Source organism: Zosterops lateralis, assembly GCF_965231275.1.
Source record: "Zosterops lateralis genome assembly, chromosome: 3".
Classification (NCBI taxonomy): Eukaryota; Metazoa; Chordata; class Aves; order Passeriformes; family Zosteropidae; genus Zosterops; species Zosterops lateralis.
In genome coordinates, this window is record NC_139764.1 from 58,835,888 (window position 1) to 58,852,968 (window position 17,081).

Genomic DNA, 17,081 nt, shown 5'->3' on the forward strand with positions numbered 1-17,081 from the left:
CAACTATCAAAGCGATTTTTATTTCCTGAGTTTGCTATGAATTTCAGTGACAAACTGAAAAAAAAAGAAGAAACAAGTTTAGGACTGCATTTTCTACTTTTATATACTCAGAAAATAAGTAAAATGAGATCCAGAAATGCATGGAAAAAAGATCTTGCTCCTCTTTGCTGATAAATAAGAAATACTGTAACAGAAGCAGTGAATTAAAACATGCATCACTAAAGAAAACTTCATTTCACTGCAGCTGGTTTTAATGTTGTCTGCGATCTTATACTTGTTTCTTTCTCTCTCTTTCTTCCTTTTTTTTTTTTTTTTTTTTTTTTTTTTTTTTTTTTTCTTAAACTTTGTGCTATGTCTTCTGTTTCTAGTTTATCTATGGTGGCAGGAATCCTTTTGGTCAGAAAACTACATTACAATAATTTATGCTAGAGACTGGAAAAAAGCTATCCATCAATCTATACACCTGAGAGGAAAGAGTGTAAGGAAAGAACGTGGCATCCTTTTCTGCTTTCAGCTGTGAACTCCTGCCAGCACTAAGTTCCTTCTCAGTGCAATAAAAAGAGAGAGGAAGGGATGAATGGAGAGGAATGGAGAATACCTGTTGTCTTCAGTTGCTTCTTGGTCAGCACCCTTGCTTGAGGAAGTTGGTAGAGTTAGAAATGGGGCAGATCATCTGCTTCCTGTAAAAGTGGGATCTGTTTTAAAAAACTCACCTTCTCTTCAGAAATTGCAGTGTTTTACAGTACTTTTTGCCATCCCAACCCCACCTTTATCCGTGGAGTTTAGGTAGTCATTCAGTCAGCATGAGACAAGTTTTTTTGAGTATTACAAAAGATACAGCTGTTACTATTTGTGGGTTAATGTGCATAGGCTTAGTGTCAATTGCAAAATCTACCAAGATTTTTCTTTTCTCTGTTTAGACAGGGTAATCCTTTATTTGAGCATCACCCCAAAGTTCCTTCTCTTTAGTCTACTCTTGCTGCAATACTGTTGTTCTTCTTTCTCAATTCAAAGTGAAACACAGATTTAATATTGCCTTGCAATACAAAAAGGTGAGATAAAGAGAAATCTATCCTGCTATATTTGTTACAGGTTTACAAAAGATTATAGGGGCAAAAATATGTAGTGTGCTTATGCTAATGTAGTAAGAATAAATGAGAGTTTACTTGAAGACAGGAAAGCAAGAAAACATGCAGTTGAAGTTGAGAATTCTAAGTTAGCAATCTGATTTGATTTATTTCTTCCCTATATCACTTCTGAGACAAATGCTGTCTGCTGCTTGTTTCCATTTTCTTTCTGGCACACTGTTGGCTGTTAGGCCAGAGCTGTTTGAGATCATGTGAGGTCTTCCCTATCAGGGCAGGAGGGAATCAGGAAAGAGCCACTTTCAGAAAGCCTGGTTTCTTGATTGCTTGACTATAGTGAAGGTAACATCAGAGGCTTTACAAACTGTAAGCATAGACTGATAGCAGAACTCCAGTGTTTTGTCCCTCCCTATTCTGTTTTTTCTGTGAACTACAAAACTGGAGGATCTGACAGAGCATTGAGATAGGGAGTGTGAGACCCAATTTTGTGTTTCTCAAGGATAGCTGATTCTAATAACAACAAGCAATTCTGAAAAAAAGAAATGTTATCAAGCTAATGTGGTAGAGAAAGTAGGTGTTTTGGGAAGGCTGTAACTTACACTTTTGGTCAGTGCCCTTGTTTAGTTAACTCATCCACCTGTTCACTGTTAATTCAGAGAATACTGGGGGTATAAAGAACTATACAGACTCAGCAGAGAGGTGTGCTTCTTTTTGTAGGGCTCTCCTCTTCTCTCCTTCTCCTTCCCTGCCCCAAAAAGCACTGAAGTCACAAGCTTACACAAAATTGAGCTCATGAAAGAAATCAAATCCGTCCTGCTGTGGGCATCAAATAAAGGCATTAATTGAACATGGGCAGACCTCTTCAGACAGGGGTTGTAACAAGTTTCCCTTGCTTCTGCAGTATAAAGCCAAGTTCTCCTGGTAACTATAACTTTGATTATGAAAACCCAGACACTTGGAGATGCAAAACCTTTCTTGTTTTGCATTGAGCAAGTTTGTACCACCCACTACTATTCTGTCTAAATTTAATAAGTTAGGATGTGTGACTTGATATCCTCAGTTTATTTTATTATTAGAACAGTATCATAAGGATGTGTTTACAGGGTAACTTACTTTGCTTAGTGCTAAGGAATTTCCTGGAGAGGTTTCCTTTTTGACTGTATAATCAATTTGTTACATAAATTTACAGATTGGTATATAATAATATTTTTAGTTTGTTTAAGTTGATAAGTGTCGCCAAATAGTAGGGGGATTGTACCTACCAGTTTTACTAGAGAAGGTGGTTGCTCTTCTGAAAATTAATTTTCTGGGTCCACCAAGAAGCTCAGTAGAAAGAGAACTGAAGTTACTTTTGAAATAATCTTGGCCAATAACATTAGCAGTGCCTTATAATAAAACATGCCTTTCAGTGAGCATACTTAAAATTTTATCAGGGAGAAGGAAACCGTAGATCTTTATATCTGCAGAGCTCTAAGCTTTAGCTTACTGGTCTTGTAAACACAAAATTTGAAAAGAAGTATGTCTTTAACCCTGATCAATTCAATAATCTACAGGAGTTTATGAATTACTACAAATTACTGCAAATAATTAGTCAGTAAGAGCAGTAATGCTACATAACAAAACTATTTTTATTGTTGCTTCTTTTAGTGTCTGTTGTGATAATGACAACTGAAGTGGGTTCAGAGACCGAAGTAAAGAAAGATTCTGGGCAGCTGGGAACAGACAAAGCCAAGGACAAGCCTGAAGAAGCATCAGAAACTCCAGGAGATCAAAAGTCCAGGGAAACATCCTCTGGAGAAGCTCAAGATTCTTCTATCCCAGCAGCAACTACCCAAAGTAGTCCAAGTAGCCAGAAGAAGGAAAAATCTTCACCCGAAAGCAAGGGTATTTCTCGTTTCCTGCCCCCTTGGCTTAAGAAACAAAAGTCATACACCTTGGCAGAGCCCAAAGATGAGCCCAAGAAAAAGGCCACAGGGGAAGAGCAAGTAGTTGAAGAAAGTGAAAGCCAGGCACAAGAGGGGGTGGCTCAGCCAAGAAAGAGCTTGGAAGAAGCATCTGAAAACCGGCAGAATGCTAAAGCAGATGACAAAGAAAAACACTCCGTTAGTAGTGCTGAAATACAGGTACGTGTGGGAAGGCTCATAGATACTTTGGAGTCATTTTAACAAAACCTGATTAATGAATTATGTAATTAATGTAAAGCTTTGTTGGGATCATACTGGGGAAAAAATGACAGCTGTTCCAGTTGCTAGGTGCAAGTCCTACTTTTTGTGAAGTTGCATGTCAGTTCTTAGCATTCAAACTTCATATTCTAGGGTGGTGAAGGCACATTGAGAATGCGTTGTTATGAGGAGGGCTGAGACAGTTGACACTGCTCAGCCTGTGGAAGAGAAGGAGGAAGGGGAATTTTATGAGTGTGTATTAACACCTGAATGGAAGGATTGCAGAGAAGCCAGACCCTTCCCAGTGGTATGCAGTTAGGTGACAAAAGGCAAAGGGCTCAAATTAAACCCATGAAATTACATTTCAAATTGCAAGAAAATCTTTTTTACTCTGATGCTGATAGGACCTTTCCTTGGCAAGGAACGTAGCCAGGTGGTGGTGGTGCAGATGATAGGCCTCCTAGGGTGGTAAAGAGGTGAGTCAGACATTGAAACAGATTGACCAGTGATACTGTGGTGTCTTCCCCTATGAAAATATCCAAAACCCAACTGGGTATTATCCTGGGCAAATCGCCCTGTGTGGCCCTAGGGGCACTGGACTAGATCTCAAGTGATCCCTTCCATCCTCAGCCATTCTGTGATTCTCTATCACTTGGCTCTCTGGGGTTTAGTTTAGTGTAATTCCTGGAGCTTCTTCATAAATTTGTTTCTCTTTGGAAAAAAGCCAATAATTCATATTAAAAAAACCCAAAACAATCCTCATTTCAAGAAAAATGGAAAAAAGGCACCTTCTCTGGTTTGAGAGCAAGAATATTTGGTCCCTAAAAGAAGACCTTAATGTTTATACTGGTTATTGTGTTTTCAGTATCTGCATAACTTTAATGAATGGTTACTGTCTCATTTATTAGTAGCTTTTAAAAGGAATGAACAAGTTAAAATATCCTCCTCACTAAGTTTGTTTAACTGTATTTTATATAGCCTTCCAAAGAAGATGGTAAAGAAGCAGAAGTAGAGGAAGTTGCAGAGAAAAAGGAAGAAAAACAAGAAGAAAAAAGGGAGACAAAAGAAGTGCAGACAGCTGAAATTAAAATAGATAACATTCCTCAGAAGTCTCCAAAGAAAATCAAAACTGTGCAATGTAAGGTGATGCTTCTGGATGGCACAGAATACAGCTGTGACCTAGAGGTAAGGCATCAAGTCCTTACATAATGAGCTTTTTCTAAAGGGAGAAGAAAACTTGCCTTCCTTGTACTGAGTGTTTAACGCTATCACTAGGAGTCAGTTAATGTTTCAGTTTAAAATTTCATCTTTAAAACTATATCAGTTTATTCTTAAAAATGCCCTCTGTGGTACACTAGCTGATTATTTAACAGCTCAAACTTGATTATTTTTCTAAACAATTAAGGTTTTCCTGACGATAGTGTGACATGTGCTAATAAAGTTTTCTCAAGTTCATTAATTTTTTTAAAGTTATCTCAGCTGGAAATAAATTTGAACTTTTTAAACTTTAAAGTTTAAAAGAAATTTCCTTCAGAAAAAAAATTCATTACAGCTATAAAGCATGTTTTGTTTAATGTTCTCTTCTGGTTCCACATTTTCACAAAAATTGACTGCAGGATTAGAAACCCTAGAGTAGTTGTTGGTTTGGGATTTTTTTTCCCCACATAAATAAGAATGTTTAAATCTGAATGGTATCTCTGTTTTAATTGAAGGCTACATGAGTTTTACATTCCTGGGCTTTTTCCCCATCCTAAAAAGAGACTTAAATGAAGTAGTGGCTTGCCACAGATCTAAGAATATACCATTTTGTAAATATAACTGCAGTATTTTAAATCTGTCGTGATTCAGTTAAGTCATTTGGCAAGAAATAAGTCTTATTATTTGCAGTAAGAATTTCCTGTATGAACAATAGTAAAATTAATTTAAGGGGGGAAGAAAGTGGTGAAGAAACAATGTTTTATATGTTCATTTGAATTATTTATAGAACGTGAGCTGTGCTCACTGCAATTTTATGGATGAATTCATGTTCTTAAATACATGTAGAACTTTTTATGCTCTACTACCATAAAAATGTACTTATAGTCTCAGAAAGCTATATCAACTGATAATTGAAATTTCAGTTTGTGCTTTCTGCAAAAGATCCTAGTAGATTTCTGATACTCTTTTTTAGTCTTCCTTCAGTATTTAGTGTTTGGGTAAATGTTGGTTTATTTCTGCTTTTACAGAGTTACTGAAATGATACAAGAACTAAAAAGCAATGAAACAAAATTTTTGCAGTCGAAGCCCAGTTTACCTTGGTTGACTTTCTAGTAAATCAAGTTTTAGTTTGGGGCAATTGTCATGATTTTCACATTCCTGATGCCTCTTTCAGTTTACTATGGACTGTAGACCAGCTTCTTTATATTTAAAATATATATACTTGCTAATCGCAAAGTAAAACTGAAAAATACCTTGTTTGCATTATTGTTATTTGATGGCTCTTGGTAGAAATCTTGTCATTTTCTAATAGCCATCCTAAACCTTCATGATAATCAGTAGTAAAATCTGAGCTAATACACTGTTGGGGACTTTCCTGTTTGACTTGCAATCCCATTCCTTTTTTCTTGTAGAATAGCATCAATTTGTATTCAATAAATTAAAAGTGGTGTGAAAGAAAACAAAAAATGAGAACAAAACTCCATTAATTTAGTCTCTGTTAAATTTTGCCAATTGTTTGTTCCTACTGTGTGTGTCTTTATGTAGGACAATACTTGGAAAGAGGCATAAAAGGAAAGAAAGCCATGATGCAGTAGCTTCAGTGTCAGCACACAGATCAAGGCTGATCAGGATTCTCAGCAGTAACTAAATACTGAGAGTTTTGTGGCCAATTAGTAGATATAATATTATACAATTAATTAGTAACAGTGATGAATCATAATATGAGGACTTAATACTTGAGTTCAGCTATTATATACCTTAGATTCACTAGAATCTAGATAGAAAATCTTGAATTAATTGTAATGCTTTGTTTCTTAAAAAAAAGTGTTGATGCATTATTCTTAGAACATAAGCTGTTTCAGTCAGAAAAGCTTTACTCATCCAGCTTGAGTATGTTCTGATCAGTAAATGGTTAGTGGCAACAATTTGAAGATGTGATTTGGAAACTAATGGAAAAAGGGAGGGTTATGGTTTTGTGTGGGAACATTTGAGATAGAGAGACAAGTCCCATGGGCCCTTATGGAATACACCCACCAGTACTGAGTGAGCTGCTGTTGCTTCAAGGCCAAACATACCATATTGAAAGTGTCTCAGCAGTTAGGGGAACTTCCTGGGATGTTCTTTTGAGGAGGAAAAAGCTAATGTCATTCCGTTTTCAAAAAACTTCTTTTTATTGCCTTCTTAGGTTCTTAAAGTTCATAATTTTGTGTATGGCCCTTTTAGCAATATGGTTAGATCTCATTTATTTTTGCTTGTAGGAAAAAGCAGTCTCATAAAATCTCACCTGTTTGTCATGCTTGTCCAAGTACCTGTTTTTCTCTAGTTTTTTGGTGGTTTTTTTTTAAAGTAAGATAAATCCCTAAATGATTGAGAACTCTTAGGCTTGTTCTGCAGTTGTACAATTACAAGTCTACACTTTAAGACTTCATACTGTCTGGAAAGGTAGAGGGGTTGAGGTGTCATATCCCTAGCATTTCCTATTAACAGCTTCTAAAATAGCAGCTCTTTTGTTACTGCTCATTGAATTCCATTATATATGCCAGCTGTTTAGTCTAACACCTCTCTCTTCATTTCCTTCTATTTTCCCTTATTTTAAAGCACAGTCTTAGTATAGATTGAGGTATAGAGGTGCTAGATGGGGAGTTCTGACAGATTCTTTTTTCTGTCCATCCTGTTCTTAATTTTTCCCGAGACAATAGTCTGCTGACAGTAGTCTGTGTGCTTAGGAAGAAATGCCATTTCAGTAGACCAGAAACTGCTCTCTAAACTCCTGTCCACGTGATAGTTAGATTTCTATCCTGCTTATATTCCCTTTTGCTTTGTGAGCTTAATTTAGTTTTAGACATATTTGTGCTTATGTTTTTTCAGCTCCAGTGATTTAAAACATTTCAACATACTTAATTTTTTATAACATGATTTTGAATTTTGAATATGGAAAGAAGGAAACATTGTTTCATATAATCTCTTGTACAAAACACAGTTTTTACACATACACCCAACCATTCCCTCCCCCACTCTCCGTTGCGCCCCAACACTGAAACTGATTTTGTTACTTATTTTGCAAAGTAACATTTGGTACAAATTAAATTAGAATAGTTTCTCAAAGATGACTGAAATAGATTTTTTTGAAGCTTAAAAAATTGATATTTCAATTCAGTAAGTGTTAGTAAGCTTTTACAGAATATGTTAAACAATTGTATTAGAAAAGAGGGTACAGTATTGCTTAAAGTTGGTGTTTAATGACAGTTCATTTGGAATTATTTCTTTTAAAAATGTATCATCTCTGAGACTTAGACTAGGCAGCAAAAGCTCTATAGAGGTTGTTCTGGACCAGGCTCTTCATGCTTCACTGAACATTTTTAGAAATTTAGTATTTACCAAGTGACAAGTGGATATCTTAACTTGCTGTAAATTGAGTTCAGCTATATTCTGAAACATTTAAGTTCTGAGTGTGAAACTGAGATAAGCAGAGGGATTAATTTAAATGTACTGGTGAAGTCTGTAATTGTAATGTGGCTTCTCAAGGATCTTCTTGTCTTGGTAAGGCAAGATCCCCTGTAAGCAAGAGGTTAATGCTACATTTTTGTCAGCTGGAAAGGACACAAGTGGAAGTAGGTTTTGCATAAGGAAATCCTATATCATGTCACTTTTTTTTTTTTTTACTCTGGTATCCTCAGATGGGAGTTTTTGGAGCAAATATATGTAAGAAATGGAATATATATATACTATTTAAGAAAAAAATTATAACCCAGCAAAAATTGCAATCCAGTTATAAACTTAATTATACCACTAAAATTAGCATTTATGTCCATTTTTTTCTAACTGGAACTGGATCAGTTTATTTTGGATGGATTAGGTACATGTGCAAACTTAGCATCTCTTTGATTAAAAAAGGTTTATTACAATTTAAAGTCTAGTTATTATTAAATTGATGTAACTTCTGCCTGATGAGGCATTTTCTTGGAATCTGTATTGAGTTAAAGCACCTTTTGGAAAAAAGAAGTATATGTGACATACAGGTTGCATTGAGAAATATATCGGAAAGTGAAGAAGAGTGAAGAGTGAAGAAAAATAGGTTTCTGTCTCAGAAGGTTCTGAAAGTGAATTCCTGTGTGCGTGGTACAGAATAGAAATTGGTGGGAGATGCTCACTTGGGAAAAATATAGCCTCAAGATGTTGAGATGGTAGTATACTTATACATGAAATTGTGGGGAAAAAAGAAAAGTTTATTCATGGTGAATTAGCATGTTTTTAATAGGATATTAAACATCTTTGCAAATGGCTGTAATTTGATGCTGTTCTTCCATAGTTCAGAATTTGTCATCAAATGTTACTGTAGGAGTACAGGTACATTTCAACCTTTCTTGCTTCTTTGCCACTTGGATTTTGTGTACTGATAATGACTTTAAGTTTTTTTTTGCAGCCACCCAGTGTTGTTTGACAGTGGAGTTATTTCTTCTGGCTTGTTTTTGCATGTCTTTCCCATTGCCCCGGGCATGCCTGACATGGTCAATCTTTAGATTTCAGCATAAAGCAAATCTCAGATATTTGTCGTTTTTGATGTTACTTTGTAAATTAATTTATCACCTCTGAGAGTCATCTATTCTTTTCCCTGAGAACCCTTTATTTTGCCCTAGTAGATCTTTTGACTGGTGTGAACTTGCCAATTTGAACTTTAAGTCAATAATTCTTTATCTGTGGAACTGTTTGAACAGATATTTCAGTTTCTTTGGTGGTTATTTTCTTTTTACTTCTCATCTATCTTTGTACTTTCATTACTTTTGAAGATGCACAGTTGAAGGACCTGGTTTGTAATCTTTCTGGAGTATAGCTTCTCCAAATATCCTTGTCTGAATGCCAGTGTAGAATACAACATCTAAGGTACTCCACTGTTGCTTAGAGAAGTCCACAACATGAGAGCATTATTTATCTAAACATTATGCTAGGTGAAACCTGTTCCTCAGTTCTTTGTTGTTTGAAATTCTTACTGTAGTGTTTTCTGGTTTTTGATTTTTCCCAGAAATGAACTGCCCTCAATTCACCAATGCAGAGATGCTGATCGTAATCTTGCATGGTTGATAAAATGTGGTCTGTAAATAATTATTCTGCCTCCTAGCTACTTGCTCTGGGGAAATCAAAATTTGAGTGGGAATAGTGTTATGAACATTTACACCAGCCACTCTTCAAACTTGCTTTATATTGTTATTTTGGACCCTGTAAAGTTTTATAAGGCAGCAAAATATCCTCCATTACAATGTTACATTAAATTCCTTTAACTTTTAGTATTTTAGTTCCTTAAGTCTGTAGGTTCCATATTAATACAATAGATTGATTTTCTGTGCTTTGTTGCTTTAAAGGATTCTTCTGAAATAAATCACAAAATAATATTGAATGCAAGTACTATACTAAATGGCATGAGTTACGTGTACACAATATGTGCATTCATAGAGCATGAACAAATAATGTAATTATTTTAAGCTTAAAACAATTGTAACTTTTAAAGATAACACTTACTTAGCCTCAGAATCTTCAGAGTAATACATGAATGCCTAGAGAGATAGAAAGAGGAAGAAGCTGTTGTTGAATAGTTCTGGAGAAGCATAACTTAAAACAACTTTCACAGGCTGTGAACTGTTAAAAAACTTTCAGTTACCTTTCATTACTTTAAAGAGAGTTAAAGGAATAACAGCCTGTAAGTTTATAACAGACAATTGTCAAGGTACTGAAGATGAAAGCTAATGAGTGGTATTTGCCAAAAACTGTGACTGAACCTTTGTGCTTGCTTGAAATGACAGAACCATATTCAAGGATAAAATAGCCTTGATTCATGATTCAATAGTGTAATATTTGAGATGTAATGGCAGTTGAGTTTTAATAGCTTGAATGTGCAGACTATTAGAATGTTTAAGACTTAATTTTTAGGAGCAGTTTTAATTTTTTTAACACAGTGAAAATGATGTGATTTTGACATACTCCTTTCCTGATAATTGATGTCTCTGGGAGGTATAAATTACTAATATATTACTGTGAACTACATGTATCTCTTGCTTTCAAGGGGGAAATAAACTTGCTTTTTTCCTCTCATTCTGTGGCTTTGTACATAGTTGTGAAGAAATTCTATCACTGAATTTGGGATCTGCAGTAAAGACTAGTTCAGATTTTCTGTTTTAAATATAAACTGTGTTTGAGTAGAGAATAACACAGTTCAAACAAACAAAAATAAGTGCTAAGTGCATAATGATTACTAATTAGAAGCAAATGATGATCCTATTGGGTTTGTTTACTGCATTCAGTCAGTGGTCTAATTAAATATTTATGACAAAAGGCATTTAAGGGATGCCAGCACTGACCGTATTTTATGCACGTATGAACAAGTGAAATGTATCGGAGTTGACACAGACTCTATGGTTACTTACAGTTTGCTAATACAAAGTAAAAATATGTTTGCTCAATGTACAATTAAGATCAGTCTTTAACCCTGAATTAAGAAAACTCTGAATGAAGCTGATATGGAACAGATGTTTAATTGTAGCTCAGTTTTGATTTGCAAATCTTTTTTCTGACTGCTCAGATGTCTAGTCTAGGTTTATTCAAGCACTAAGTGGTCTGTTTAAAGTATGACATCTTTTATTTAGAAAAAGGAAAATAGGGATGATTGGCACATTCTTAAAATATGTGGCTGGATTCAGCAGATACCACTGAAAGTAATGTTTATGTGTGAAGTCATCTCAGTCCCTGGGGATTTTTTGCCTTCCTCTGCGGCATTGTGAACCGCCAAGGGCTGCTTTGGGCCATTCTTCCTATGTTCTCTCCCACTTCTTTTGCACCTCCGAGGCACCAACCATGCTCTCTGACTTTCTTTGCTGCTCCCAAGTTTGTAGCAGGAGTGAGCTCCTGTATTCCCTTGGTTTGGTTTTCCCCAGGGTTCTTGTTTGTACAAGGCAGTCTGGTTTGCTGCAGCATCAGGAGCCGACACTTTTCAGCTCTCCCTGCATGCAGTACAAGTGCAGGCCAGGCATGAGAGCACTTTTCATGCATCACTGGCCAAGAAGCACAGCAAAGCAGATTTTGCGGCCAAAAAATATGCTCGTCATTGATATGTATCATACTTTTGAAAACAACCCAGGCTGTTGCACATCTGCTCCTCTTTTGCTTGTGACCAGTACCAATCCTTATTCTTCAAGTCTCAGGAAACAGGGACTGCCTGGTTCAGATTCTGACTTCTTTCTGTGGCCTTGCCTTTGCCAGACTGCAAGGGATGTTTTGATTTTTTAAACAAAACTGGAGAATGCATTAGCCTGGGCCTGGCTATGGAATTGCATTGTGTTAATGCCTGTAAGCATTTACTCTTAAACTGATTCAGAAAAATAAAATGAAATCAAATCCTTTTTCCTCTTGTAAATATGTGTCTTTCAAACTGTTTTTGGAGATAAAAAAACCCTGGCATTTCAGTCAATACCAGTCTCACAGTCAGTCAGCTCCTGGGTACTGCTCCTGTGCTTGCCTGTAGACATTTGTGGTTAGCCACTTTGAAGTTGGACCCTCGTTCTGATGGAGTGCTATTGTTCTCAAATGTAATAAAATGTTTTATTACATTTCTCCAAGGGAAATGACTCAAGCATTTCTAAAAATGAGTACAAGAAGAAAAAAAAATCTCTGGGGAAATAATAGGTTTTGCCTTGCACACTTCAGAAAATCACTCAGTTTAGGAGCATGTCCTGCATTCAGCTGAGGGTTTGGTCTCTGAAGAGGTGTGTGGAGTTCTGCCATTCTGTGGAAACCCAGATTAACTGAGTGAACATAGAAAACTTTTAAAACTGTACTTGTTTTTGTTGTCTTTTTTTTTTTCCAAATTTCTTCAAATGGTTAAATTAGTTTGAGATAATCCACAGCTCTCACATATCAGACAATACAGGCCTCCTTCCTACACAGAGACATACAATGCCTAGGCTGGGACATGATTACCTATCCAATCCTTTCTGCTAGTGCAGGGCTGGGAAGAAATGTTGATACTTTCCTCCATGTGTACTGCTAGAGAAAGGAGAAGGCAGGAATAAGAATAGGATAGACTGTTTCAGGTCTAGGAAGGACCTCCAATGGTCATTGAGTTCAGCTGCCTGATGACCAGCCCTTTAAGGGTAGGGAAGCACAAGGGCTGACCTGTCACAAGGGCTGACCTAAACACCCTGTCCAAATGACTTTTAAACACTGAAATACTTGGGGCATCAGCCACCTCCTAGGAAGCTGTTACACTGGTTGATCACCCTTGTGATAAAGAAATGCTTCCTAATGTCACATCTAAACCTTCCATGGTGCAGCTTTGAACTGTTCCCGCATGTCCTATCACCGATCCCAGAGAGAAGAAACTCAGCACCTGCTTCTTCTCCTTCCTCAGAAAGCTATAGAGAGCAATGAGGCCACCCCTCAGCCTCCTTTTCTCTAATTCTAGACAAGCCCAAAGTCCTAAGCCAGCCCTTGTAGGACATTCCTTCCAGCCCTTTCCCGAGCTTTGTTGTGGCCTTCTGGACATATTCAGGGACCTTCACATCTGGAACTGTTCACAGTACTCAAGGTGTGGCCATACTAAAGCTGAGTGCAGCAGGATAATCACCGCTTTTGTCTGGATGATTAAACACAGGGTTTGATGCAGCCCAGGATGGGGTTTGCCCTCCTGGCTGCCCGGGCTCTCTCTGCTGGCTCACACTGAGCTGCTGCTGCCCAGCACCCCCAGATCCATTTCTGTAGGGCTGGTCTCCAGACACTCCTGTCCCAGTTTATACTTGTTATACAGCATTACTGTGTCCCAGGTACACAGAATCTGGCATTTGCTAAATTTCATGTCACTGATTGCCCAATGCTCTGATCTATCCACATTGCTCTATAGGGTGTCTCGTCCCTTGAGCGAGTCAGTAGCACCTCCCACTTGAGTATCATCAGCAAACTTGCTAATGGTGCATTCAGCTCCTTCATCCCTATCATAGATAAATGTATTGAACAGAACTGGTAGCTGTGAATGTTGATATTGCATCAGTGGTTGGCAACTCTTGTATAGCCAAACAGATCCATGATGCCCTAATTCCCAGTTGCATAGAAATTTCCACAGTGTATGTCAGCTGCAATTGCTTTGCTCTGATTTACTCTTTCTTTGAGGAGCTAAAGGACAGAATAATACTGCCTCTGGTTTATGAGGTAGTTGCTTTATGAGGTGGTATCTTCGGTGTCTAAATACAGGCTTGAAATTTATATTAGAATAACCTTGGTTACATGTGTTCTTTTTATGTTCTCACTTAAAAGAAAGCATAACTTGGCAGCAATACAGAATACTGCTGATCTGAGTACTCCTGTGTTTTAAACTGCTGGCTTTGTGAGCATCTCCTCGCTTCTCAGCCTCTTGGTATAGCTATGTCGAATGTGCTCCCCTTCTTGTGGGAGCAAGGATAGACTTACACTTTTACTGATATTTCTGCATTATAATTTGGAACGTGAATATTTTCTTGTTGTTTTCAGTGCCAGTATTTGATGTGCTGTAAATACATATGTGTGTATATACGGATGCATAAATGTGTATGTATGCATACATATAATAAGAACAGTAATTTATAAGAACAATAATTTACACGTTGGTTGTGACTACCACTTGATATCTCAAACACCTGGTAGAAAATGAAATGCAATCCATTTTAAAAAGTCAAAACTTGTGCAAACCATGATGCTGCCTTCTTAAGAGTGCCCAGCTCTATTAAAGTATTTCTAACTTCTGCACTGACTGGATCATAACAGTTATCTTCAGTTCACGTTTAGAGACATTCTACTAGGAACATGAGTTTTTCCAGAAAAGTTATGTTTATCATATAATTTATACTGTATAGTAATGCTTGTCCCCAAATCATTTACAAAGAAATTGTACATGAAAAGTTTGGTTTTGCTAATTAAATACTCTTCTAAATTTTTAAAACTGTATCACTATATATATTCATATATCTATATATCTGTCTATATAGATAGATATAAAATGACTCAGAGTCTTTCAGTTTTGCAGGTAGGATCTTATAATGAAAACCATCACTGGCACTGAGAGGCTTCTTATGCTTTTGAACCTATAACAGAGTTCTATAAATGCTAGTTGCTGATGGTATAATGTCTTTTCATTTTGCTGCTGTCTAGAATGTGGACTCACAAACTTGGACTTTGTGACGTGGTGTTTTTCTTTATGTAGAAGACCCATGAATTGAGAAAAAAATGTTTAAAGATACGGTGGACACTGCTAGTATATCCAAGTTCTCTGTTGAATATGACTTCCTAATAAGAAACTGTGCAATGTCTTACAGTTATACTTGCAATATATTTCCTGTCGATTTGCCTGCTTTGTTTCTATATGTCAAAGACTTGATATTAACTGTGAGGTTTAGTATATAAACTTTGTAAAAAAGCAGCTGATTCCAGATGTGGGCTTGATATGATAGCATATATTATTTTCCACTAATCTATAGATTTCCTCTACTGAAATTTAAATAACTGAAACTTGCCTTTGCAAGGTGTGATCACTGACCTGTACATTGACCTTGGAAAAAAATGATATCTATTACATGCATCTAAGATTCTTTGAACTCTCTCTTGCTTATGTTTTTTCTGCTTTCGATTTACTGCCTTTCTATATTGATTATTTTTCTTATTAAACTGAAGCTGTCTAGAAAATTAAGTGGTTACTTCAGATGCTTAGAGGAAGCAGTCACCTTTCTTGAGGAGTAAGATTTTTTGAAAGCATCAAACAGACTTGAAATTCCCTGCTCCCCATTTCAGAAGTCACTCTGGCTTCTACTTTCCACTGCCTTGCTACTTGGGCTACTAAATGTGGTCAGTTTATAATTTCGCTTCTGTGAAAGCTTTCTGATCTTCCTGAGTCGAATGTCTGCTGAACAATGCGATTTTGAATAAAGCCCCGGATTCTTGGAGAATAAATCAACAATGCCCTCCCTCTTTGCTCAGTGCATACCTTGTTTTCTCCCCTCTCCCTCCGCTGTTGGCCTTTCCCGCCCTGTGCCGTGGAGCCGAGCTGCGGGAGCGCCGGGATGGGGCACGTGGAGTGCTCTGCCACTGTCTGCGGGGACAATGGCCACAGTGTCACCCGGGCCCACACAGGGGCTGCCCATGGCATTTCTGTGGAATGGCAGTGCTGTGTGGCACGTACTGAAATCTGTAGGATAAGCAAATGTAAAAATTCCTATAAGCTGACAGGCTTCTGAAGAGGCCTTGTTGTGGCCTCTATGATAAATGCCACAAATAGCAGAGCTGTCATGAAGGAGTTGGTTCAAACTGGAGGCTGCATGCCAGTCATGGTCAGATTTGAACTGTGGAAAGAACTTCTCATCTTCTCACCCTGAGCGTATGGTGTCAGCTCTAAATCTTTGTCTCCTTTCAGCAGGAGACAAAGATTTTCCTTAAAATCTGGTGCACAGAAGTAAAGCCTGGACTTGCTTTTGGCACTACAGACATATGGAATGTTTACATTCCTAGTTTCAGGTACAAGAATCACAGAACGATAGAATAGTTTGGGTTGGGAGATACTTTAAAAATCTTGTTGTTTTTAAACCCCCTGCTTAGGCCAGGACACCTTCCACCAGACCAAGCTGCTCAGAGCCCTATCCAACCTGGCCTTGAGCATTTCCAGGGATGAGACATCCACAAACTTCACTGAGCAACCTGTTCCAGTGCCTCACCACCCTTACAGTAAAGGATTTCTTCCTAATATCTAATCTGCATCTACTCTCTTTGAAGCCCTTTTACCCCTTGTCCTATCACTACATGCCCTTTCCTTCCCTTCTCTTTTAAGCTCCCTTTAGATACTGGAAGGCTGCTGGAAAGGTCACAAGAAGAACAGATAAAACTTCAGGACTGACTGCCATTTGCCTAAGCTCTAGTAATACTGAGCTCACCAAGTGAGCTTGAAAGTGGCCATTTTAAAATGCTTTTTAAGAGTATGTTAAAATGATGATCACTCTTCAATTACTATATTTATAAAGCAGCAGACTATGATACTGAAACTAACCTCAAATAAAACCTTCAGGTTTTTTTCCTTGGTTGCTGACTTCCACAAATATTATTTTCAGGAAAAATAAACTTCTTGAAGATTTCTTATTTTGAGCATCTAATGAATTTGTTGGATACTGAGATTTCAGAAATACGTGGATAGAAAGCAACCATCTTACTTTCTGCCCCTCTAAATAACCCACAGCAGTGTAGACAACTAGACATGTTGGATATGATCAGCTTCTGCTTGTGTTCTGCTTCTGCTGGTCTGAGCATCAGCTCTTAGTGGTTGGCTTGTTCTTTTTGTCTTTTGAAGATAACACACTTTATTTTTCAGTGCATTCATATAATGGGATTCATAAGTCACTGAGATGTATACCAAAATGATAAAAATTAAAAAGTTAACATTGTAGATAACTAGATTAAATTTTAGAAGATAATATAGAAAAAGGTGGCTCGAATAAAGATGTTTTCTGTTATTTAAAAAAAAAAAGATCTAGAAAAACCAAGACTATTCAGTGACATTTATTAGTGCAAAATATTTAAATCTTTCAGGTACTGAATTTTCCTTATGTACTTATGTCGTTGTTTCTGAGTTTTTTGATGTATT

At 37.0% G+C, this 17,081-nt stretch overlaps 1 protein-coding gene across 8 annotated transcripts in view; it reads left to right on the forward strand.

Moving 5' to 3' along the window:
• The window catches only part of EPB41L2 (erythrocyte membrane protein band 4.1 like 2), a 105,402-nt gene that overhangs the window by 37,578 nt on the left and 50,743 nt on the right, over positions 1-17,081 (forward strand). For all 8 annotated transcript variants that reach the window (XM_083858015.1, XM_083858008.1, XM_083858013.1 and 5 more), the window contains exons 2-3: positions 2,733-3,208; positions 4,226-4,432. In XM_083858015.1, coding sequence (XP_083714141.1) covers positions 2,733-3,208; positions 4,226-4,432 — 683 coding nt within the window. The remainder of the gene's footprint in view (positions 1-2,732; positions 3,209-4,225; positions 4,433-17,081) is intronic.